The sequence below is a fragment of the Apteryx rowi genome, unplaced genomic scaffold, assembly GCF_003343035.1.
Source record: "Apteryx rowi isolate R43461 unplaced genomic scaffold, aptRow1 scaffold_145, whole genome shotgun sequence".
NCBI lineage: Eukaryota > Metazoa > Chordata > Aves > Apterygiformes > Apterygidae > Apteryx > Apteryx rowi.
This window is the reverse complement of record NW_020447697.1, coordinates 236,435-262,734: the sequence shown is the minus strand read 5'-3', so window position 1 is coordinate 262,734 and position 26,300 is coordinate 236,435. Positions and strand designations below refer to the sequence as shown.

General features: G+C 39.5%; 1 protein-coding gene across 5 annotated transcripts; it reads left to right on the top strand.

Moving 5' to 3' along the window:
• Positions 1–6: 6 nt before the first annotated feature.
• On the top strand, positions 7–25,498 carry STAM2 (signal transducing adaptor molecule 2). Of its 5 annotated transcripts, none has more exons than XM_026058277.1 (15): positions 7–11; positions 9,362–9,446; positions 12,326–12,401; positions 12,619–12,714; positions 14,805–14,951; positions 16,833–16,902; positions 17,634–17,820; positions 18,991–19,085; positions 19,865–19,947; positions 20,126–20,213; positions 21,050–21,104; positions 21,827–21,980; positions 23,563–23,732; positions 23,961–24,088; positions 24,687–25,498. In XM_026058277.1, the coding sequence occupies exons 2-15, from the start codon at positions 9,409–9,411 to the stop codon at positions 24,797–24,799; spliced, it is 1,500 nt and encodes a 499-aa protein (XP_025914062.1). In that variant the 5' UTR covers positions 7–11; positions 9,362–9,408; the 3' UTR covers positions 24,800–25,498. The 5 variants fall into 5 exon arrangements, with proteins under 5 accessions (XP_025914062.1, XP_025914064.1, XP_025914063.1 ...); XM_026058279.1 differs by having other exon boundaries at positions 23,961–24,228; positions 24,687–24,774; XM_026058280.1 differs by lacking the exon at positions 7–11 and adding an exon at positions 10,167–10,351.
• The last annotated feature ends 802 nt before the right edge of the window (positions 25,499–26,300 follow it).

Below are 26,300 nucleotides of genomic sequence, written 5' to 3'. Positions count from 1 at the left end.
GCAGGACGTGGGTGAGCGAGCGGCGCCGCGCCGCGCCGGGGGGGGCGCAGGGGGAGCCCAGCCTGGCCGCGCCGGGCCCGCCGCGGCCTCCTGCCCTCGTCACCGTGGCCAGGCCCGCCCCCCGCGCGCGCGGCGGCCGTTAACGACTGGGCCCCAACTGGCTGTTACTCACCGCCGCGCCGCGAAACTCAAGGAAAAAGGAGGGGGGGGGGGAAAAAACAACCGTGCAGTTTCCTGGACAGATTAGTGCCCTGCTTGTCTGCGCTGGCCTGCCGCGGGCCTCGGCTCCCCGCTCCTCCGTGACCTCGGGAGGGGAGCGGGGCGGCCTGGGGGCGCGGAGGGGCCTCGTGCCCTCTTCGGCGGCGGCTCGCGGAAGCGTTCCGCGGCCGGCCGCGCCGCAGCTTGCTGCGAGGTCTTCGAGCCGCGGCCTGTCTGCGCTGAGGTGTTCCTGCTGCCTTCTGGGTTTCGAATTGGATTGCTAGGCGCGCTGAGTTTGAGCGGTGCGCTTAGCTTGTCGTTTCTAGGAATCAGAGCTGAAAAAACAACTCCCTTAATGCCAATAGCATCAGCTTTTTATGCCCCTTTCAGTGTCTGGAACTGAGGCACTAGCTGGAAACTAATTGGGTGGCATCAAGTTGAGCGCGAGCTGGCAATTTCTTGCCATTACAAAACCCCGAGGCAGCTCTGTTGGGCTGGAGTTGCGGCCGCTGACAGGGCGAAGGTGCTGACTCAGAGGCTTTTTGTTTCGCTCCTCTGCTTGCTCTTGAGCATCATCCTTGTTCTCTGTGGTTCTTTATTAAATAGCGTTCTGAATCTGCAGCATAGCAAAAAGCAGTTTAAAAAAAGCGGGATGCCAGAGTCAGATTTACACTTGTTTGATTCACTGGTATTTTAGGTAAGAGAAGAATTCAGCATTCTTGGGATTTTTTTTTGTCAAGGCTGGAATATATACTGATGGAAAACGTTGTTGTCTGTGCTCATGCTACAACACCGTCTCTTTTCTGTGTAGAATAAGCCACTCTGTTTTCTTAACATGTCTTCAAAGTTTGCATAAATAAAAGCATTCGCCGCCATCATGAAATTTTAGTGTTGACCTATGATTAAAATGAAGGTGGAAACTTGTCAAACCAGCTGCATATGGTTCAGTTATTTCAAGTATTTTGTGAAGCTTTATCTGCGTTCTAGCCAGAGGTATCTTTTAAATGGCTCTAACTGATGTATTTGCACAAATAAAGACTTTCTGAACTGGGGAATCTCATATTTGTGCAGAATTCTTTGGCAAACCTAAAGGGTTCAAGTGCTTTCAGACTTTATAGTGCTTCAAAAGTGACAATCTTTTCACTTGTAGTTTCTTAAAATTTACCTTATTTAAACTTGGCGAAACAGTATGCACTTACTACAGTTAAGTGCAGTAGAATAAGAACTTTATAATTAGTGAGGCTAAATCTTACAACCTCTTACTAGGGAAAATCTCTGTTTACCATTAAGAGCTTTTTTTTTTCCTTTGTAAATTAGAATATCCAGAATATCAAATTATCAAATGTGAATGCTTTGTACTGTAGCTTGTAGTATTTATGAGTGGCTGTTCATGGTTTTAATATGCATCTGTCAGGATTTAACTTATGTTTACCTCTTTTTTTCCTGTGTTAAGTTTTTCTTTTATAATGAAAAATTAGGTACAGACCAGCAATATAGTTGAGCCCCGCTGATGAGTTGATGCCACTGAAAAGGAGAGATCCTTTTCCATGTTGCCATCTCACCCAGATTTTTTGGATTCCTCACTGAACTGATTCAACTCACCTGCTTGGCAGAAAACTGTTTTGACAAACCAAAGTATCTGGCTGGTGAGCTGAGCCATATATGAAGGTGAATGGATGATGAATTTGGGAGTTTGGTGAGTTGAATCAGCTCAACGGAAGCTGCAAAAATGGTAGTGGAAAGAAGGGGCAGGACTCCACTGCAAAGCTTGCTGGGAAGAACAGGACTCCTCTTTTGGTGGCAGCAAGCAATTAGGTTGATTCAGTTGTCTCTTCAGACTGCACATCTAATGCTGCCGCTTTCTTGGAACACCTTTGGAAAACTGTGGATAAACAGTCATCTGCTTTGTCACAGTTGTTTTTGCTTCCTCGATTCTAAGTCCTCATGTTTGCTTTTCAGCAGAGCTGCAGAGTCTTAATTCCTCAGCATCTGCTCTGGTCGCTTTGTAAACAGTTGTGGTGTCACAGGGTTAACCTATGCAATAGCCCTTTAGAGGAGCTAGATTTCTTTCATTTGTTTTTCCTGTTGAGAGGATTCTCCAGAACTTCAGTTCTTAAAGGGTTAGAAGCTTTTAAATTTCCTGTCTAAATCTGTTCATAGTTCATATGCACTTGCTGTTTTCCCACTGTTGACCTTTCTCTTAAATAACCTTCATGTCTTAAGTAGTTGCTCCCTTGATAGAGAGCAACCTATTCCCTTTCATCTTTTGCTAGTTGTCTTTCTTAAGATTGTTAACACGATTAAGGGGAGCAGGGGAGCATGTTCTGTGCTGATTTGAACGTTGTTATCCATAATTGTACCATAGATTGTTCGTACCTTGTATGATAGCATTTGATGCTTCCTTGTACTTAGGTGAAATGTTTACTGTGCACGTTTCGTTCTAGTACTGCATTTACCTTTTCTGTGGCTGCTTTGTGTTGGTGACCCACGTCCTCCTGCGTTAGATCTTAGTGTACTCATCATCCTGCTCCTCTGTTTTCCATCTTCTGTTTCCAACTGCTCAGCACTTAGTTTCTAGGAGAATCTTTCACTGGCCCTGAGTATATGTGAGTTTACATTTTCTCCTAGTAAATGTTATTTTTTTCCACCTAATTCGGTCCTCAAGGGCTTCCATTTCTCCTTACATGATGTTTTAGTCTTTCCTTGTGCTGATGATACCTTCCCACTTTCCTCTAGGTTTATTACAAGACCCTTACTCTTGCTATCCATGTCAGCAAGGGTTTTATCAATATTGATTTTGAGACCAATTTTGAGGCATTCAGGAAGTAAACTCTCCCTGCCATCGTTAGAGTGCTTTATGTTCAGAGTTGTCTTCCTTTATATTGTGGAGTGATCTAAGAACTGTAGCTAGTTACTTATGCATGGCATCCTATGAAATATTTTGCTGCAATCTGAACAGACCAACTGATGCTTAAATTAGCCTTTGATAAGATGTCTTCATGTAGAAAAATAACTGATTTCTGTTACAGTTCACCACATTTGTCCTTTACTTCTCAGTCTGTATTAATTCTTGCTTTCAGCATTTGGTCTGAAGTCTTGCAAATGTTTGAAGGCAAGCTATAATTGTTTTGTTGTTGTTGCTCAGGTCTGTCTTTTTTCACCTTCTTTAAACTTAGGGATCGCATTTTCCAGGCTTCAGTCTGTGGCTCTGTCTTGACCTGACTTATTAAAAGTCCTTACTGCTGAATCTGCAATGTTGTGTCACTTCTTTCTCATCCCTGGGATTATTACTCATCTGCTCCCAGACATATGCTATCCCCATCTCCCCCACACCCAGACTTTACTACGTCATAGCTGCACTCTTGTTTTGTTTTTGATTATATTATGAAGGATGTTTTGTTATTTAATGTCTGAATACTGATAGCTTTCATATAATTTTGGTGCCTTCCAGGCTCTAGAATACAACTTCGTTACTGGCTCCTTAGTCATTTTGCTGTTTTCTTGTAGCTGTCAAATTGTCTGACTACAGTATTGTTTACTTTTCAGCTTACTGGCCAATTGGCTTGATGAAACAAAATGTCAGGTTTGCTTTTTAAGCTAAAATTGTATCTCAAAGTCTTCTCAGTGAACAGGATTACCTTGCAAAAAAGATTTAATATTCCACTTTGCTGCTCCAGTTTTTTAAATAAAATATAAAAATATTTAGGGTGACATGAATGGGGTTTAGTTACTAACTGGGATTGCTACAGATAGGACTGACTTTTCAGGAAGGACAAAGTTTAACATTCAGTGTTACTGGAAATATAAGTTGTTATGACTATAGTGATTGTGTTTATAATTGCAAATGAAATCAAAGCTGGAATTTTGGGGGCATTTTTCTAGTGTAGGTATACAAAGGTAAAGTAAAGAAAAGGAGGTGTGTAGGATGCTAGGCTAAATCATTCTGTTTTATCTTCAGAAAAAAATAACAGTCTGGAGTTGGGTTTTTTTTTAAGGTTTTACTTGTAAATATATTAAGTTTGTTTTTACGTGCTTAAACCTATGGAATACAGATGGTTGCTATACAGAATTTAAAATATTTGTGTATCTACAAGATTTTATTTCACATAGCTTGGGGAGCACATCAGGCACATCAGTCTGGAAATTTGTTAGACCAACCACTAGAATGACAAACTTTGTGTCAAATTGAGATGTTCTTTTTGCTAAGTCAATGCTTGTGTGCTCGTTTTCTTTCTACTTCTAGCATAAAACTTGAGACACAAGTGAAAAAAATTTGTTGCATTCTAGGTGGGTTTTTTTTTTTTTTTTTTATAATTTTTTTTTTTTTTTTTTTTTTTTTTTTTTTTTTTATTTTTTTTTTTTTTTTTTTTTTTTTTTAACTGGCATGTTATTTGATGTTGTTGCCAAGCTTGACTCAAGGGAGTCCAGGGCTGAAATAACAATATTTTGCAAGTTTGAAGGTCGTATGTGCTAGGCAGCAAAGAGGTGGAGCCGACAGCAGGACAAGGCTGCTGATTTCGTTGTGTCCGTGTAGTATGCTGTGTGCTGAGTTAGGGATTTCCAGGCGGAGCAGTCGGTGTGAGATTGGTGTAGCAGTGTGGTATATTCTTAGTAGTAATCACAGTGTCAAGTTGGAGACTTCTGCAGAGCTTTTGGGATGCCAGCACCGCCCTTAAGGAATCATGGGAGCTGTGAAGTTCCCACAATTCCCTTTTTCTTCCCTGTTCATGTTCATACGGGTATTTTAAGATTTCCCCGAGTTCCTCATGCTGTTTCTCTTGCTTCTTGCTGTTGTGAATACAGATCCTAGACACATGTGCAGAGTTCTTACTGTTGTGTAGTGTGTGATTTTTGTGTGTGTTTGCAAAACTGAGGGTTCCCAATGCTGGTAATGCATTAGTGAAAATGAAACAGGGCTAGCTATAGACGCTATAGGAGAACTGAAGGTGTGGCAGTAAAATACCTGTAAAAACGAACAGGCAGGAGCGCACTTATTTATGAATGCGAATCTGGGACAGTTTGACATTATGCCAAGATCTTTAGAGACAGAGGGCTTGATATTTTAAAACGCATAAACAGAAATGCTTTGGGGGATTGCCACACGTTGCTCAGTTGCAGTCCTGATAGAAATGTTTTCCTGTTTCAGTGTTGTTTCTGGATTTTACCTGCCCCTTTCTTGTGAAATAAAGGGGAGAAGAACCAGCGCAATTAGGTTGGAAAGACCGATGTTCAGCTGTCCTTTAAAATATAACAGCGCTTTTGGATGTCATGTGGTGGAAGGAGGGTTCTGAAAAACTTCCCTTTCATAGTCTGCTGAGATGAAGCATTATTTTCTTTTCGTGAAGAGTTGGTGAGCGTTTCTGAGGCAGCAGCTTGACATGCATTTCTTCTTTTGGCAGCAACACCAGTAAACAGCTCCCATCGCCTCCCCAGCTGCTCGCTTCAGTGCACTCTCCTCTCTTGTGTTGGCATAGTTTTTTGTGCAGCTGTGTGGCAAATCAGATCAGGGAACTGATCCAGTTAAAAATGATTAATTTTTTTTATTTGTTTGGGTTTTTTTAAATACACTGTGCAGCAATAAAGCATATTTTGCTTTTAATGTGGGTTATTTTTATAAAACTAAGCTCAAGTTGAGTGTGCCTTCATTAATTGGAGGACTACAGAGTGTATGTATAATTCATAGAATTTTTTAAGGTTTTTGTTCTCTTAGCACTGAGAAAAACTTGGAAAATGCATCCTCCCACATCTGTTTCTTCTGATCAAAGTCCATGTCTCGGCATCTGTGAAGCGGTTGTCCTTCAGGACGCTTCTTAAGCTGAAGCTGGTGTTAAGCAGAAAGACAGATGCTGTTAAATTTGTAGTGCTGGCAGGGAAGAAAACCTCAAAGGTTTGCCTTAGGGCAGCCTTCAGTCCTGCCTCCACAGGACCACTTTTCTGCTCTTAGAGCAGGGCATAGGGAGGCACGAGAATGCCTCTGTGCGTCCCCGCTGGGGACGGGCGCAGCAGGAGAGCGGCGACTAGATGGTGCTGAGCTTTGTTTTGGTAGCTGTGCTGTTCTTCAAGGGGTAAGAGGTGTGGGGATGTGAACTTCTCAGTGATGTCTTGGTATACATTAACAGGAAAAGAGCTAATCCAGGATAGCAAGTGTCCAGGAAAACACTTACATTATTTTTATATATATATATGTATATATAAAAAAAAATTCTTGCAAGAGCTATTGAAAAGTGACACTTTTGTCTGCAAAACAAACGCTGTAAAAGGAGGAGAGCTGTTGGCGCTTCCTGGCGACCTGAAGTAACGTGAGCCCCGCAGATCTGCACCACCGCACTTGCTCAGCACTGTGCCTCGTCTGGGGCTCCTTGGGGAATTGTGTTTTGGATCTGCATGACAGTATGTGCAGAGTAAAGTACTAGGGCTTGCAGTGTTTACACTGCATGTTCGGTTTGCAGGCTTACACTTGACTGGCTTGCAAGCAGTCGGTTATGTTAAATTTCCTGTGTACTTTTATGCTCAAGGATCTGTTTCGGTTTATTTCTTTGCTGTGATATTTTAGAAGTAATTGGGTTTTTTTACTAGCAAATCAGATAGGTGTGATAGAGGTGTTCTGCCAAAGCATGATAGCTATTATATGTATTTTACAAATGCTATTTTATTTATATATATATATTTTTTAATACCTTCTCCAAAAGTAAATGACCTTATTTGATTTGTTTCCCATTCTAAAAGAAAAGTAGTGGAGGGGGAGAGGAATGTTTGGAAGTTTGGGTTTGGGACTGTAGGAAAAAGATAAAGCTTACATGCGTGACAGTGTCTGTCTTTGGACTTGCTTGGCTAGTTGGGCCCAGCTGTAGCAAAGCACTGCTGACTCTTAGTTGAGCTCGCGTCTTCTTGAGTCACTGGTCATTGCTGAGATCAAAGTACAGCGTTGTTCACTGCTCTTTGTGGTGTTTGACAGTTCTGAAGGCTCGGGTATGAAACAACCTCAATTCTTCTTGGCTCCCACGGCTTTTTGTCGACCTGCCACCATATTTTCCCACCTACTGTTATTGCTCCTTATTTCTGTTGTGTTCCAGTTTCCTATGTTTCATTTTTATTTCGTGGCAGAAAAATGTCTCTCTAATTATGTAGGTGTTTCACGTTACTTTTGCATTGCCCGTGCTTCCCACCGGGAGAACCTAGGGCTTCCTGGTCGAGGTAGCAGCGCCCGCCACAGCAGGGCTCCTGCGCTTCAGCAGCCAGCCGTGCCCCCCTGCTTGCTCAGGGGGCCTCCTGGAAAGGGCTCTTCCAAAATACGCTTGGAGATTTAGAGGGGAGACAGGCTGCAGAGCAGGGTTACACCAGGCAGTGGAACAAAAAATATGCCCAGGCTGTTTTGTTCACACTGTTTGTCCCTGGAGGGCTGCACAACTGATGGCTGCCGTCATTTGGTGAGACGGCTTAATTCGGCTGACAGGTTTTGATGGAAGGATTCATGCTGTTGGGGTGGAGGCGTGCAAGGCGATGCCTTTAGAAAGCAGCTTTAGCTGGCAGAAGTTCATAGCAAACACCAGGCCGCAGTCCTGTGCGCTGAACACTGCATTGTGTTATTCTTAATTTCTACTTTTGTGATTATTCAGTCTATACAGGTTAAATATTCCAGGAATGTTTTCTGGGTGTAGGTTCTTTGTTTTGTGACTTCTTTTTTTTGAAAAGAAAAATGCATATTCAAGTTCTTAAAACTGCAGGCTCTCATTTATCTTGAACAGTCAGTGAGTTTTATGTTAGCTTCCTTCAATTTTTGATGTATTTAAAAAAAAAAGTCCTTTCAAGGTATATTTTTAAGAAGGTCTGTGCTGTAGGAATGTGTTTTCACCACAATATTTAATTCTTAAATAGTTAGCCTCTCTTGTGAAGGTGACCTGTGGTCAAAACCGCAAATTTCCGTCCTTCGTTCTTGGTCTGCTTTTACTGTAATGTAAGGCTTTGGGGCACTGCTGGCTACCACGTTTGCGTCGTCTTTGTGGAAGCCGTTCTGCTGAGCTAGCCCAAGAGTTGCCGCAACTTTTGACTGCAAAACTAAGTAGTGAAGCTGATTATCGGAACATACGTAATTACACACGTGAAATTGGGTTTGTCCTGGAGGAGTATTGCTGTCAGCAAACATTATAATTTTGGAACAGCTGCTATCGCACAACACCATCACATTAATAGTGAATGACCACTCTGTTCTGCTTTTAATCTACTAAGTAGTCTTTAAAATACTCAGTCCCAAAGGGATTTGGTGGCTTCTCTTACTAAAATAAAATTCTGTAAAAGTGGTGATTATGATACTGCCATGATCGTTTATGAAGTGCATTCTGATGGAATTAATATGTAACATAAAAATCTAAAAGCATTTATCTTTGAATTTAATCAAAACATTTAAACTGTGGGAAGTAGCTTAAATTTTAAGGCAGCAAGTACAATGTATAAAATACTTAATTTGCTGTTTTTGAGTTATTTTAATAGAAGTGTAATATTTATGTGATTAAAGTAACATGGCTCTACCAAAAACTTAAAGGGAAGGACACAAAAACCATTAAGCCTTAGCGGTTAGTAAAGTGAATAGAATGCTATAAATGCTGAGTAGCCTCCTGCTCCCCATGTCATTTGTTTTCTCAACAGGTGTTGCAATATATAGATTTCCTGAAAAGCTAATAGAAAACAATGTTTTAAGAAGTGTGTTGAATAAGGGATGGTATTGCTTTATAGACCTAAAATTTTTTTTTTGCTTTTGGGAAGATCCATGTGAAATGTATAATGGCGTGCAAACTTAAAACCTTGAGTGAAATCTAAGTTAGGGCTATGACTTAAACCTGGAGTAACTAAACAAACTGTATAGGAAGAGTCTCTTTTTCATCATTCGCAACATCACACTTCAAGAGTTATTTCACTCTTTGCATCTTTTGAATTCTTATCACATCTGTTAGTCCAGTGCTGTTCTTTCTATACAAAAAGTGTTATATACAAAACTTTAGCAAAAACTAGCATTAGTCCGGGGGTGGGGGGAATAACGGGATACCTCCACTGCCTCTCCGTAGTGTATGTGGAACGTCCTTTTCTGGTATGGCTGAAAAAGCATTTGTTCACTAGCATCTGACCTTAATAGGGCATTACATTTAATCAATTTTGTTTTTCTTTATAGAAAAGGCTACCAATGAATATAACACCAATGAGGACTGGGGTCTTATTATGGATATATGTGATAAAGTTGGAAGTACTCCTAATGGGTAAGCTGTATCTCAGCGTTACAACATGTAATTTAATGTTCATGTGAAAAAACACTGTTTCAGAAGCAGCGCTTCCCAAAATGCTTTTCATAGTCAGCTATGCAGAAAGCACTACCAATCTGACACTTCTGTAAGCTACACAAATATGTGCAGTTGGCTTTAAAACTCTTTGAAAAAAATGTTCCAGCAGAATTTCCAGGAGAGCAATTGGTATATGCTGGGTGCATTCCAATTTTTAAGGAGCTCTGCACAGTAGGCTGACTTATTCATATTTAATGATCTTGCATAAATTTCAAGAAGCAACTGTGTCAATAGGAGAAAATGTAACTAGTTTCTTTGCATAAAATTGTCTAGCTAGAAAAGTTAGCTATTTATGATGAAAAAATTGTTTGTTTATTCTCTGGAAAGAGTGGGACGGGTAGAGGATATCAAGGAAAAAAATTGGGATGAAAACCCAAATCAGTTTGAATCAGTTTAGCCTAAATGGTAATACTGAAACATGAGTGCTAATTCAGTGATCCTCTGAGGGCTAAAAGTAACTGCTGAATTTTAAGGTAATGTTTTGAGTGGTGAAATGTTCTGAATTTTCTGATCAACTTGTCCTTGGAATTGGTAAGTAGACAGTATCCTTAAGCGACTTGGAAGCTTTTTTTAAACAGTTATACGTAATGTTTAAGATTACACTGAGAAAGTTCTTTTTGTGTTAATTACCTCCCACAGGAAAGAATGGCAAATCTGTTCAATCTGGGGATCTTTAGTCCTTAAGAAAAAAGTGTGGAGTGTTCTTTGATTCCTTTCTGAAGTCTTCCCCCCCCCACCTTTATTTTTTTTAATGCCGAAAGATTTCTGGAGGTGACTGTTTTAAATTGGTTTGTTGCAGGGGAGAGGCAATTGTGAAAACTCAGGTGTGTTTTTAATTGTACAAGGAAAACATATAATTAAATCTGAAATTCTGAATTTTAAAATGTCATTACTGATAGCGTATTTTAATTTTGCATAATTGTCTCTTCCCTCCCTGCCCTTCACTAAGAGCAATTTTATGAAAATAATGTTGCCTGCATTTAAATAAGTACATAAAAAATTGTTGCAAGTATGTTGTCTCTTTTGGGTTGTTTGTACATTAAGTATGACTCAACATATTAAATATTGGGACTAAAACTGTGCTTCTCTGGCTATGTCTGCATGAGCAAGTAACTACCGCAGTAGGACTGGAGTAGTAAATCAGCAGTTGATGTTGAGGCCCCTGCATCCAATGCACAGCTCAGATTTTTTTTCCTCTTCAGACCAGGTTTAGTCTCGCCTCCTAAACGTAATGTCCCCACAGGCATTGGTGCAAATTTGCCTGAAGGATCAGGTGTTGGCTCTGACCCTGATGGCTCGCTGAGAGGTTGGAGCGTGGCTGGTGGGCACAGAGGAGCTTCTGGCTTCATTTCATCCAACTAGAAGCTAATGTGCTTGCACCGAAACTGCACTGTGAGCTAAATCGATGCCCAACATGTGGGAACGATCGGAGAATTTCTCTCAAAACCAGACTACTGCTCCAAACCAAAACGTGAATGTAGATGCAGCTTAACTTACTGGCATAAAATCTGTCTCAGTGTAGACATAACGCATTGGAATCTGGTTTAAAACCAACTTTTTTAATGTTAATGGTGAAACAGTTTTAGTTTAATTTTTGCACAGGCATTTTCCTAAGCTTTGCCTAAGGCTGCAGTTCCCCAGTGACTCTCAATTGACAAGAGAGAATTTGAGCTGAAGAAGGTTGTCGAATATTTCCCCCCCCMCACACACACCTTTGCGTGACAGCTTCCTAGGGAGCCTGGTCCTGACAGTGACCTGTCCGAAAACTAAGATGACAGAATCGGCAGTCGGATCAGATGAGCTCCCGGATGCGGGCGCTGCGCGGCCGGTAAACGTGGAAGCCTCCATCCGGAAGGGGCCGGGGCCGTGCTGCCGTGGGGAGGGGGCAGGCGTCCGCGCCGTGGCTCTTGCTGCACCAGCGTGCTCGGGGCAGCCGGCCACCGTGGCCAAGAGCACGTGGACTGCTGCGACCGCTGATCGCTAGGCGGTGGGGAGAAACGCGGCCTTGAGGAGACGCTCCGCTGCTCCGGGCTTGGAGCATCCCCGTGCGCTGGAAGCGATATTAGTCGTAAGGGCGCTGCGTCAGCTGCTCGCGTAGAGATTTCCTGTGTTTAAGTGGCTTCAAAGTGATGGTGTTGATGAAGCCTTACATATGCCTCAGCTGTTACATGCCTTTAACACTCCTTTTAAATATGGAACTTCTTAATAGAGAAATGTTTAGCTTGCTAATATTCAGCTTGCTAATTGTTATTCTATACTTTTTTCAGATTTTACATAAATATTTTATCATGTTTTATATAAAGATTTTATCGTTTGTTTTGGCATCTTAAGTGTCTTGAAAATGGGATCCAAGAGCTAGCAATATGGGAATGTTATTTTTAAATTAAATCCTTAGAGAGTGTTTTCTGTAGCTGATTTATTTAATTTTTAACCACTGCTGCTGGTTTTTGTTTTGTTTATGTTGACTTTTTTCACTGTCTACTTCACAGCCATTTCCCTCGCGCAGCGGCAGCTGCTCCCCTTATGACCTGTCAGCAGTTTTACGGCAGCTAATGCAAAATACCTGCAAACAAATGGTGTCCGTTCTAATCTAATACACTTATAAAAACGTGTTGTTAAGTTTTTTTTTTTCCAGTATTTTTTTCCTTGCTCTGTTGGGGGAGCAGTTTAGGTTAGATTACTTTTTTTTTTAATAGGTCCAGTTTTGTTTGCTTAGCCTACCTGAGTAGCTGATATCATACATTTTGCAGATTGTAATGTCAGTCACCTTTATCACTAATACTTTATTTCTTTTCTAGAGCAAAAGATTGCCTTAAAGCCATTATGAAGAGAGTAAATCATAAAGTTCCCCATGTGGCTTTGCAAGCACTTACAGTGAGTAGGCTATCACTGTTTTCCAAAAACCCTATATTTCTTTATGTATGCGGCTATAAAGTGTGTAGCGATCAATGGATACGTTTATGTACCTTCATCAGAAGTCAGCAGAAGTGTGCGTGTTGAATGAAGGTTGACATTTTGCTCTGGTTACTTATGCTTTTCATTTGGACTGTTTTCATTGTTGTCATGCTCATAATTCTGTTTCTGTTGTCAGCTTTTAGGAGCCTGTGTATCAAACTGTGGAAAAATATTTCACTTAGAAGTATGTTCTCGTGATTTTGCTAGTGAAGCTCGCAGTATAATAAATAAGGTAACTTTTTATAACCTTAAGTAGTGGGGGAGAACTATTTGATAACTGTGCTTTCTGTCAGCATAGCAAAGACTTGGCAAAGCTAGTGTTATAGTTAATATATACGCTATAGTTTTGATGCAATTGAAGATACCGTGCTGTGTCTTATCACTGAAACTTGTGCATCTTTGTTTTTACTATGAGAATATAATATATGAAGGAAGTGATATGTTGATATTTACTACCTGGTTAAAGTTTTTTGCAAAATTACATAGGAAATCTTAATTAATCTGTGACTTTTTCTAAGCTCAATTAATCTGATAATGGTGAAGGCAGCTTTTCTTGAAGGTTTTTTTTTGTTATTTGTCTGGAATGAAATTCAGAGGCTAAAGAGCAAAGAGAAAGCTGAGAAAGTTAAATTTCTATATCTACAAGGAAAAGGAGAAGGTCCTCGGACAATTTTCTCAGTTTCTAGAGATTTTCGGAATGCTGAATAAAGTGGTAACCAAGAAAGGGAGACGTTAGGGTCAAATTGTCGATGGGATCTAAATCTGGATGTAATGAACTGAATAAACAGAAACAGTTTTCCTCTAGTTACTGTTCCTGCTGAAGACAAAAATGGCTAATGGGTTAAAAAGAAGATGGTCTTCAAATATGTGGGAGGCCTGGAATCATCAGAGGTTGAGCAAAGCAATTAAGGAAACTAATAAAATCACTAGCAAGCAAAATGAGTTCACAGCTCTTTTTCTCGCTTTCTGTGGAAAAATAGGTCTTAAAGACCTCCCCTTTGTTCTCATTAGCGTGGTCCAGTCTGAAATGGAGCATTGACCTTCGGGGTCTGACGGTGCTTGTGGATGAAAAAACAAACCTTTCATCCCGCTAAAGAATGGTTTACTGGAGTATAATTTATTTTGTTGGGAACGACTTGTGTTTTCCCCCAGCCCCCTTGAAGAAATAATTTTCAGAGGGCAGAGAAAACCTGCACTTTCTCCCTTTCCTCCAAAAGGAAATTAGTTCAGACGAGTGTAACGAATATCTTTGTGCTGATACTGAAACTATCCAGCTACATCCCTTTTAATTAAAGGCGTGCTTGAGCCCAAATTTGCCAACACTCTTACTGTTCAGCATGCGTTTGCATGTGAGGCACAGGCTTACGCTGATCTGAAGTGCTCTCAAAGGGGAGATGTTGGCCCTGCACGGTGCATTTGTGCAGTCCCAAGCTCTCATCCATGCAATCCAAATGGAGCACATGCAGCTGAGCCCAGCAACCCCACAACACTTATCCACCAGCAGAGATCCTGAGGTCAGTTTGGATTATTTGAGTTCAATAGTCTTTTTATTAAGTGATGATAAGAACAGAAAGTGCACAGAGCTTGAAATGCTTTAGTCCTTTTTTTTTTTAATATATATACCATCAGTGCTGGTGTAACCTTAGCATATATTATCTGCTTAAATGAAGAGTTGCTCTTTTTGCTCCAGTAAAAAACTTAAGGCTATTACAAGAGTAAGAGTAGTTGAAGTTTAATGTTACTGAGCTATATTCTGGGGCGTATTCTTTAGCAGTATAGTAGAGTGATATGTGACTGAGTTCTGCAGGTGGATTATCAGTTTGGGTTGAGGTTGTTAGCAGGTGACATCTGCAGTGTTGTTTGAAGTTGGCGGTCCTACCTGGGTTGACAGTAGCTGTAAATCTTTTGGGTGGGGGTGGAGGAAGGGGAGCTGTAAGGGCATTTTGGTGCAAGAGGCTAGAGAAGAGTGGGGGAGGCAGAGGAGCTGCAGGCAGAGCCTGAACTCGATCTGGCTTTGCCCTTGCTCCAAGCAAGTATCTTGCTTCACCAGATTGTGTCCCTGTGCCTCAGTTCCTAACTCGGGAGCTAATAATACAAACTATCCCATGAACTGAAGGGTGACACACTTGATGGGAGCTACAAGGAGTCACTGTAAGCGATGTGGTGGTTCGGGTGGCACTGTGCATAATGCGTAGTTCCTTTTTGTGAGAGAATCTGAATAGAGACATATATATATATATATATATATATATATAGTGTGTGTGTGTATAAATATACACACATATACACAAGTATTCCTCTGGACACAATTTTGTCTTTTAGGCTCATCCAAAAGTATGTGAAAAGCTAAAAACTCTAATGGTGGAGTGGTCAGAAGAATTTCAGAAAGACCCACAATGTAGCTTAATATCCGCAACTATTAAATCTCTAAAAGAAGAAGGTGTAACTTTTCCTGCAGCTGGATCACAGGTAAAAGCTGATTTGCAATTATGATTTGGAATACATAGTACTTTTAACTCCTACTAGGCCTCTAGCAGTGAGCAAAATGAAAAGCTGTCCAAACAAGGTCTTGTTTGCTTTCAACTAGAAAGTAGGATCCTGGTTCTAGTTTGGTCATTTCCTTATGCTGAGGGTCATTTTTGTTCATTCTACTTCTCTTTATTTCCTTGGCTTCTTAAGAAAAGCTTGAAGCATAGACTAAAAGCTATTTCACAATGCCTTTATGAGTTGTTTCCTTTTAGATTCTTCTTTTCTTCAGATCGTTTTTAGAACTTCCTTGAGCTGTCGCTACCTTAAATCTTAGCATTTCTACACCCACACCCTGTACTTGGTGTTTCGTGGTTCTAAATGCTGCCTTGGAGCACATGCCTCCGTTTTTCCTCAGAGCGTCCTGAAGCAAAGGGCAATATTTGGAGCTGAGATATTACTGAAGATGCTCTGGGCTCTGTTTGCTCTTTCCAAGTTCCCATTTCTTGTTCTGCAGTTATCTGCCTGTGTCAGGAATGGTCCTGGCTCTGCAGTGATGGGGGTTCCAGTCCTAACCCTACCCCATGTGCTTTACTGCTGGTGATGTATTTTGCCTAGTCTTCTAGCTAGCAGATATAACGATAGGATTATCTTCTAAGCTTTGACTGATGCTCACTAAATAATTTCGTGTCAAATATGAGTTTGGCTAAGATCAATATTGAAAATTAGAACTACAGCTTCTATTATGTATTCCTTACATGAGGTTTACTTTTCTCTGTATTAGATGCATAGAGAGACATGTTTTGTTTCTGATAGTCTCTCCTTCTCCCACAAACGTAATGAGCATGTGTTTTGACACATATCCTAGATCTAGGATGTGTATTAAAACATATGGCAGAAACATAGAAGATCTAGAGTACTGGAAACTGGAAAATTATTCTTGCTTTTCTACAAATACTTATAAAATGATATCTTGATGGTTTTACCTTGTATAGTTCACTGCAAAAAAGCAAAGCTGGTATTTCTTAGTCTCTGGTATACTTGTACAAAATTGCTTTCTAGGACCACTGATAAGACCTAGACAGTGCTAGTGTCTGAAACTGGGTTTTCCATTCCTGATATGTGGAGGAAGCCTTCCTTGCTGAAGTGAAAATTCTAAGAATGATTTCACCATGCTGTTGCAGAGACTCACATTATTCAAGTTAACGGTTTCCAACTTTGTGTGAACTTGCTCTTCATTCCTGTTCTCCCATTCTTTTCAGCCAGCTCAAGTGCTGCTCAGTGACTTGGCAGACAGCTGCCCCTTTGCCATAAATTACTACTGTACAGAACAGAACTTGAGCTGCACTTCAGCTGGCCCAATGAAGTCTAGCATATTGGCTTAAACTGCTGATGAGGATGAGCTTCCACCCGTAAGCTGGACTATGAAAAGGAGCATTTGAGGCATGGAGACATCCCGTTCAGCATCAGCAGGATGTGCAGAGGCTGGGAGTGTATCCCTTTGGAATAGGGAGGAAGTGTGCTCCATGTGACTCCAAAGAGCTTTTCTTCCTTGGCGAAGGGAGGGCAGAAGTGGAAAGAGTAGTAATTTAAATGAGATCTCATTATTTACTATTTACTATTTTTTATTTATTTCTTTTACTTTGTTCTTTGCTGAAAACAAAATAAAATCAGACTGAGATTCTGAAGATAGTGGAGGGGGTTCTGTGGGTTTTTTTTTTGGGGGGGGGGTTTCTTTTGCTTGGAGGGTTTTCTTCCTTTTTCTAAAAGGTCATTTTGACGCTAACCAGGAACAACTTATTACTAATTTTTTTAAACATATAATTATACAGCTTTCTTTTTCCATTGTAACATAAAGGTATTCTATTGCTCATACATTTGCAGGCTACCACAAATGCTGCTAAGAATGGTGCATCATCAAGTAAAAGCAAAGAAGATGAAGATATAGCTAAAGGTAAATAACTAGACCCAGCTTTTGGTTAGACTCATGCCCTAGAACATGTTTTGTTAAAATACACAGAGATAGGAAGTTATATGCTCTTCTGCTGCACAGAACTTAAAAGAGGGCACAACAGGCTGGGAATTGGCATACTGTTTTGAAAGATATTGGATGAGGATTTGGGGCCAGATGTATTCTCCTCTACCGCATAGCCATTAGCATTGTCTGGTGACTGCTCCTTCTTCAGAGAGCTTGGTCTCTTCCCTTTTGCACCTACACGTTTTATTTTAGCCTTCATCGTGATGCTTTAAAAAATCAGAATATTTAAATGTTTTATTTTTTCTCTTCTCCTTTGGATATAGTTATTGTTATTCAGATGTCAGTGAAGAATCTACCAGTATTTCTGATCACACTAACGATGTTACTGACATTGGTAGCTTGTGAGATGATTCAAGTTGTGGGCTGTACCACAGAAAGCAGGGTTTTTTTGAAATGTTTCATAACTTGCACATGATTGTCTTGCCTCTTAATCCTGTTGCAAGGCAGAGTAAAGTGGCTGAAATGTGAAATATAGTTAATGATTTGGAGCAAAGATTTTAAATTTATGTATTAGAGGAACAGATACAGAGTACTTTTATAATATACCTGTAAATGCATTTTTCACTTTCTGATTAGGAAAGCAAGCTGCCTTTGTATATAGGGATAAAATATATAGACTTACCTTTTTTTTCCTCCCCTAATTGTAGCTATTGAATTGTCTTTGCAAGAGCAGAAACAGCAACAAATGGAAACTAAATCCTTGTACCCATCTGCAGAAATTCAGCAAAACAATCAGAACTCGAGGAAGGTGCGAGCTCTGTATGACTTTGAAGCTGTCGAGGACAATGAGCTCACCTTTAAAAGTGGAGAAATTATTTTTGTTTTGGATGACAGGTATAATATATTCAGATGAAGGTGCCTTTATTCCAGAACATATCTGTTGTTAGGTTAGCAACTTTTTCCTCTGCATTTTTCTGGCCTTTCCCAAATCCATTTAATATTTTCCGCTGTTTTTTTTTTCTGTCCCCCAAACTGTATCCCCCATGAAAAAGTTCTTAGGTTCCTGCAAAGCCAGCCCTGGCCTCCTTTCCCAGTTCTTGCATTCCCTCAGTGATTAGCCGTTCCTTTAAAACAGAGTTATCTCCAAGACTATCTGATGCTACAAGAGCCTTTCTCTGCCTCTTCCCTCTGAGGTTCTCCTCAGCAGCAGCTGTCTTGCTTTAGCTGGTGAGGTCCAGAGAGAAGCAAACTGCTGTGATTCCAGTGCCCAACCTCCTGGTTCAGCTTGGCTTGCTGCTATATGTAAAAATGCAGTGGCAAGGAGAAGACAGCCTCTGCCCAGCTGAACTGGCTACCACCATGTGCCCGGACAGCACTGCAGTTCTTGACCTTGAGCTGTTTTTGGTGCAGGGTGAACCTCTCTGTATTACACTGGATATTTCATTCTGTGGTCTAGGTCCAATTTGTTTGTTTTTAGAATGCTTATCTGAGGCAAATGTTAATTGGTTAACATCTGTCACAAGAATTTGTATATGCGTTAAAATGCTGTTTCCAGGAATTGTTAAATCTCTGGCCATCAAGTATCCTCATTTGTTAGGAATAAAACTGAAGAAAAATTACCTAAGGTGATTTCTGTTGCTGTTATCACCATTGCCCTAATGATCGTTACAAAGCAGAACCTCCTCCTTGCTCTCCTTGCTAATGCTGTTCTAGTTAAATAGACTGTGATAGGTGAATTTTATTTCTAATGTGAGTCCCCACTTGCATACTTCTAAACTTTTAAATGAAGCTATCATGTAACCAATCTAAAGAATTGAAGAGTTGAATACAATTGAGTGCTTGCTCTTGAATGATTTGACTTTCCCTGATACCTGCGCCAGACTCCTGCTTTTGGCTTTACTGCTAGCCTGCTAATCTCTACACGCGTTCTGCTTCGCCTTTGTTATTGGATACACGGGGAAACAATATACTAGATATCACCAGTTTTCTGTCGAAAGCACAAAATATGTAGTTGATGCTAAAAGTTAATGTTCAGAGTTTTGTAATACAGCTTTATTTCCCCAGTGACACTAATTGGTGGAAAGGTGAAAATCATAGAGGAGTAGGACTGTTTCCGTCCAATTTCGTGACTTCTGACTTAAGTGTGGAACCTGAGACGGGTAAGTTAGCTACTAAAAGCTAACAGATTATTTTAGAAAGCTGGGCTTATAATGGAACTGCTAATGAGCACATCAGTAAAATGATTTCCTGAAATCAGCCTAAGGAAAGAATTGTGAGAGGTGCTGACCTTGTTGAAAACAGGCAAGCAAATGCCACTCCTGTAGCTGACTTGCACAATTTCTATATTTTGTTTCTGAATTGTGACCTTTTTCCTGTTACAGAAATTCAGTTCAATTTACCATAGTTCTGCATGAGTAACATACATTTGAATTCAGTAACTTACCTTTTAAAACATCTGAAAAGAAGGTGGACTTTGACATCAGATATAGTATTGAATAACATTCATACTCATCAGTGGCTTGTAAGAATCACATTCTTAGCTTTATTCATCATCATGATTCTGAAATAAATCTTAACATTTAAGGGTTAGTTAAAATTAACCATATATATGTTGGAGGTGTTCTTAGATGCTAGTAGGACTCCAAAAGCCTCTCTCTTGCTGGGCCTGGATTTGTGGTCAGACTAACAGACCAAAGGAAATGGCTTGTCAAAGGGTTTTCTAGGCAAATCCATTTTTCCTTCTCCAGCAGTGAGGAGCTCCCTTCTTAAAGTGCTTGCTTACATTTCTCTCTCATTTAAAGATTTGATGCTAAGCAGTATTTAAGACAGTTTAGTTGAAATTAGTTTAAAATTTGAATAAGTTTCAATAAAATAATGTGCATTTTAAGTTAGTGTAGTAACACAACTGCAGAAAACAAAATAATGTTTGTTCTTTCAGCAACTGTGGATAAAAATTCTGTTACTGAGGATGTTACGGAAGAAATTAAGAAAGCAGAACCTGAACCAGTTTATATCGATGAGGTACGCAGTCATTTTCAGTCTGTTAAAGTGCTGATATTTTACATTGGTGAAAACATTCTTTTGGTACTGGCTGATGAAATGGTAACTCCTTTATATAATTAACTTCGTATTTGAAAATTAAAACAGTCTTTGCCATGCTTCAGAAATAACTGTTCTTAATCTTCCCTTCACCTTTCAGGATAAGATGGATAAAACACTGCAGGTGCTTCAGAGTATAGATCCTACGGATTTAAAGCTTGATTCTCCAGATCTTCTAGACTCAGAAGGTATTCTGAGCATTAAGTATGCTAGTTCTTGTATTTCATTTCACAGTTAGGTTTTTGTGGATTCAGTTTACAGTTCTTTTGCATTTATTTTAACCTTAGAGAAACCTGGGTCCATACTAATAGTGTGCTGTAGAATAGTTTATTTCATGGTGGGAGTGTGGGCCTGTATTTATAACTCTGAATTTTCTAATAGTTGCTAAGCCAACTCCACATTTGGGCAAGTAATTTGCTTAACTTCCAGCTAGTGTACTCTGCCTGCTCTTTGCAAGATCCATTCACCTATCAACACTGCCTGAAATAAGCAAGTAATTCTAAGTCAAAATTTCTCCAAAATATTGCTTTTTAGAAGTTCAGTGTGCTTAAGAGCTGATTAATTCGAGGTGTGTAAGAACAATTGAACGTATTTCAAAAAAGTGTTCCTAGAATGAAAAAAGTGAAGATAAAGGAAGCTCCCTCAGTACATGAGATCTACATGGATTCCTGGAGAGTCTAGGAATTTCTATAAGAGGGAAAAATTGTAGACCTTGCAGTGTTCAAGCAAAAATGCAAAACTGTCTTTCACCAGTGGTCTTTTGAGAGGGTACAAGGAAAGAGGAGAGCGGATGGCAAAAAAGCAGAATAACCAGTGTATTTTTCCTCTTTACTTGGTGTGGGGAAAGAATGGATATCAATTAGAAATGATTTTGATGGAACAGGCATGATCAGCTCGGTGCACTCCCCAATTTCATGTGGTATCCTATCTTAGTGCCGTTGGATAAAGTAGTTTTTGTGCTGGATTAGATCTAAAATTCTAATTGTGCAATACATAAACTACCTTGATACTTTTGTCTCCACAGATATTTGTCAACAGATGGGTCCAATGATAGATGAAAAACTAGAGGAGATAGATAGGTGAGCCATAATCTTAATGGTCTTCTGCATCATTTACTAATACTTTAAGTTGGGCAATTATATTAATTTTTTGTATTTTTCATCTCCCAAGCTAGAAAATTTGCAGAGCAGAAATTTGACAATTCTGCCTTTTTTTTTTTTTAAACACTATATAGAGAAGTTCCAGTGTGCGTACTAAGATTTGGTTGCTGCTCTCAAACTTTTATTGCATAGCTATGTGCGATTTATGTTAGCGCTTTCTAACTGTAGCCTTTTGAAATCTGTCCAGAACTCGGTATTCTTTAGGATTTTCAGTCTGCTGCTGACTGTCCTCAGTGGCAGGAAAATCTATTCAACTATATCTTCACTGCTTCCCTCCAGGCTCTCTGGGATATTTGGTGATAAGTGTGAGAAGGTAACTGACACTTTTACCTCCACATTTACCACACCTGTGGAGTTGCCTTTTTTAATTTATTTTATTTTTTTTATTTTAATACAGCTAGGCAAGGATAATTGCCCACCATTCTGGCTCTCCTCCAGTCCCATTGGTATGAGGGAACAGAATGGATTCTGGAATTTTTGTGATATAAATGCATAAAAGTCAGCCATCCACCTTTTAAGACTTTTTTTTCTTGCATACTCAAAACAGTTTAACAAACTACTTTTCTTTGCTGCTGCTGCTCTTGGAAGTAACACTAGCTGTTAAAGAAACTCAGTGTTTGCATATATTTGTTTTGAAACAGAAAACATTCAGAATTATCTGAACTGAATGTGAAAGTTCTAGAAGCGTTGGAGCTCTATAACAAACTGATGAATGAAACGCCGATATATTCAGCCTACTCAAAACTCCACCATCCTGCACAATATCCACCTACGTCTGCTGGTGTTTCAGTGCAGGTCAGTAGCCCTTTCTGGAAATAGAGACTTTCCAAATATAGTTTTCTATTTAAAAAGATGACAGCAAAAATGAAGTGTAGACTTTCTTGCTAGCCTACGAACAATCTGACATCGCCTTGGGACTTTTTATAGCCTTTAGAATAAAATACCATTTACACAGTAGACCAAAGTACTTTCATTTGCACTAGTGTTCTTGTATAATAAACTATAGTTGTTAACTTTTGCTGCATACTTAATACAAAGACTGTATTGAAAATTCTGAAAGATTCCTTCTATGGTTAACTTCTAAGTTGGAATCGTGTGTTCAGAAGCTTGGCGGATATGCTTGCTATGAGTCACGCTCTCAATCTTAAAGCCAAATGTTACTTTATTATCTAATAGTAGGGATGAGACAGAACTTTAATATTAGTGCATTAATCATGAGTGCAGTGCACTTTTTCTAAATATAGAAACCCTACTCTGGTTTTAGCTCTTTTTTCCTTAAGAAATAAGCATGTTGTATTAGTGGGCGTAGGAGCTCAAAACTGATTTACAGTGGCTCTAATAGAGCATATTGGTATTTTAAGAAAACAAAACCGGAAGAGAAAGGGGATTTTAAGGATCCATTTTAGAGAAAATGTAGAATGAGTGGTTTAGGTGAGTTTTACCTTAATGTTAATTGTTCAGTGAGAAAAGAATAGTTATCATAGTAACAGCTAGATCCAAAAATGTCAGATAGTGGTAATTCTGTGCCCTTAACTTTTGTAGTAATGAGAATTTCATTATATTTGGGGGTGAAAAAATAATTTAAACCAAAAGACAACTGAAGTTTAATATTCCTCCCATGATACACACTTCCAGCTGTGGCAACTACAAGATGATGCTGATTATGCTGAGCCTTAGCATGGTTATTTGGTATGAAGTTACATTTTTCCCTCTGTGTCCATAGACCATCCTAAGTCACAAAACAATGAGCAGTACAGTTGCATTTGACTTCTTAAGCATGTTTTATGTTTTACTATCCTATCTTGAGTGGAAAAGGACTTGGAAAATAATATTATCTTAATCCAGAAATGCAAGAAACAAAAGTTCTTGCTTTTTTTCTTTTGTTGGAGTCTTAGAATATTCTTATGTTCTGGTTTTCAAAATGTTACTCAATTACAAATCTCTAAAGATGTACATCTTCCCACTCAACCGTCTTGTGTTTGTGCATCAAAATATGTGAGGATTGAAATTCTAAAGGCCAGGCAAATGAGAGAGAAAGAAGTAAGGTTTCCAGGAGAATCAAGGATTTTGTTTGCTTTTACATGATACAAAAGGTTGTTCTTTCAGCTGTTAAGCACAGACATTAGAAGCAGTGCATTTCTGAGAGACGACCTGCTGATGGAATAATGGATGTGTATTTAAAACCCATACATGTGTTATGAGGAGTTACATTTCGGTTTTAGACGCTTGTTGGAAAAATGAACTTGTGACAGCCTCAAACTATGGTAGTGCAGCCTTTGAACCCTGACTTATTTGTGCATTGTAATTGTATTCTATGGCATGCTTACTGTTATTTAGTTGAAAATAAAAGGTATATGATGTTTCTTCTTATTTACAGTCATATCCTGTACAGCCACCTAGTGGAAACTACATGATGCAAGGTGTTCACCAAGTCACTATTTCCCAGGGTTATAGCCTAGGACCTGATCAGATGGGGCAGTTGAGGTCTCTGCCCCAAAGTATAAATTCTTCTGGAGCAACTCAGCCTGCTCAAGCTGCATATTTAAGGTACCATTTCAGCAAACTCTTAATAGCTTTTCCTCCTGATAGTAATTACTACTTTGTCTAGAGGTGGAGTGTCCCTGGGGTATTTATAGCAATATTTAATACATTGTTTTATCATTTTGAGAATGTACAGATCACTTTTGGACTAAGCAAAAATATTATTTGCAAATCTGCTTATCAGATAAATAGACCCGAACTCATCAAAATTAGATTTGTTTTGTTTTGTTACAGCCCTGGGCCAGATTCTGTGTTAAGCCAGACTTACGTGAACCAAAATCCCAGCCTTCAGGCAGCTGCCAGCACAGCTGCTTACCCCCAGCAGATGGGAATGTCTGTGGATGTGGCTGCTTACCAGAACAGTACGTCGAGTTTGCCTCAAGGACCAGCTTATCCTGTGGCAGTTCCTGCTCATTCCGTTCTACAGCAGCAAGCGAATTACCCTCAACAGCCCCTTCTTTAAAAGCAAACTGGGCTCATATTTCTAAAATGATGCATAAAGGTTGCTGAATGTAATGATTTTTACGAATACCTGTTACTGCTATCAAAATACATTTTCCTTTTAAATAACTCAACTTAGTGCATTAGGGTGATGCAGAGTAAAAACATGCATCAGATTTGATTGTTAAGTATTTGCTTAAAGGCAGCTTGAATTACATTAGCTAATGGTTTAAAATAATTTCAGATGACTTTAAGCCCTTATTTTAGTGGTGTCTGTCAACTAGCACAAATAGTTTCATGAAACACCACCTGTAAATGTAAATTTAAGTAAAATATTGTCCAAAACCAGAATAACTTCCCTTTAAATATGTTTCTGGAAACTTGAGGATGCTCAGTTGTTGTTAGGCATTGCTCTAGTTAAACATTGCTTCCTCTGGTATCTCACTATAATCTTACTATTCCCAGTGCTTTAGAGAATCTCTGCTGGTTCAGACACCTTCCTTCTCTCTCCTCCTGTAGTGAGCTTTCCAATATGGTATGCACTGCGTAACTGGAACAGCTGCATGAGCAAGCACACGAGAGCTGGAAGAGAAAATTGTGACAGTGAGAACCATGTTCCTGCAGAAATATAAAAAATTATTTTTACATTGCTGTCTATTAAATTTGGGGGAAAACTACAGATAACTGCTGTGGTGTTTCTCTTGAAAGAAACGAGAGCTCTAGCCCGGAGCCCGCCTGTTCCTTGGCTGGCAGAGGTGGGATTGCGAGCACAAGTTGCCTTTGCGAGAACAGGCAGGGGATGATCCCAGCTGACTGTGTGGGCACTCTGTGGATGCAAGGTGCTGAGCCAGAAACTTGTACAGAAGCTCTTCTCCTTTTCTGAGGAATTTAGAAGTGAAGGAGTATTCTAGTTCCTTGTGGTGAAGGAGGGGCTCAAGAACGTTTGAAACTTGAGACTGAGAATCTGCCTTGTTCCCTTTCAAGTGGGGGGCACAGCGGAGCAGAAGTCACGTTTGTGGGACCAGGGAATTCTTGCCTCTTTTGGATTTCCTTTCTTTGCCACCATTTACATGGCTGAATGCTGACTACAGTCAGAGAAAAACTCGCAAACCATTTGAAAAAGGTGTCTTTAACTCGCGGTATGTATAGACGGAGCAAGTGCTTTAGCAGTGGGACTGTGTTCCTCATTTGATATAGGGAATGGTTGCATATTTAAAGTGACAAATGTGTCTTTAAAAAAGGAATTGCCTTGGAACTGGAACTGTAGCATTTGGTGGATAAGAAAAGAAATCGAAGACTTTCTTCCCTGATGCACTTTTTTAATGGGTGGGTGGGGGGGGTGACTGGTTTGTTTGTTTTTTTTTGTAGGGTTTTTTGTTGTGTTTTTGGGGTGGGAAGAGGAGTAGATGAGCTGAAGTCTTTCAGGAATGTGGGATTTCTCTTACTTTTTCAACCTCTGGAAAAATCACTTAATTCTCCTCCAGTTTACCTACTCACTTTAGCATAGTCATATTTATAAATATTTTAACTATGTTATGATGAATAACAATATTTAGACTGGGAAAATAATGGGAGAAAATCTCTGATTTAAAAATCTTGATTAAATGCATGAAACTCAAATTCTCTAAATAGGAGTGTTTCGTGTATAATTTTTCTAACAAATGAGAACAATTGTATTGTAGACTGAGTAATAAAAATTACCCTTCGCTCAGTACCACCTCCACTTCTTTCACATTTTATTAAATTATTTAGTATCATGACCTTATTTGTTTGCAGCTTTATGCTTATGCAATAAGGTACCTGCTCTTTGAATCATTTTGTATTTAAATTTGTGCAATTGGAAGGAAGCTTTTGTCTTTCCTTTTGACATGACTTTAGTTTGTCTTTATCCTTCCCCCAAAGTAGCTTAGTATAAATAACACGTTGCAATACTGAAGTGTTTTGATAACTTGTTTCTTGTGTTCTTTAAGAAGAATTAATTTCAATGCTGCTGTTCAAAATTCTTATTGTTTGGAAATTTTTTTGTAAGAGTTTACTTTTTTCCAAATTGATATGTAATCAAACTAAATCTTGCTATCATTTATGTAGAGTATACATGTTTATTTAGTAAAGGAGATAAAGGTAGGTATTTTT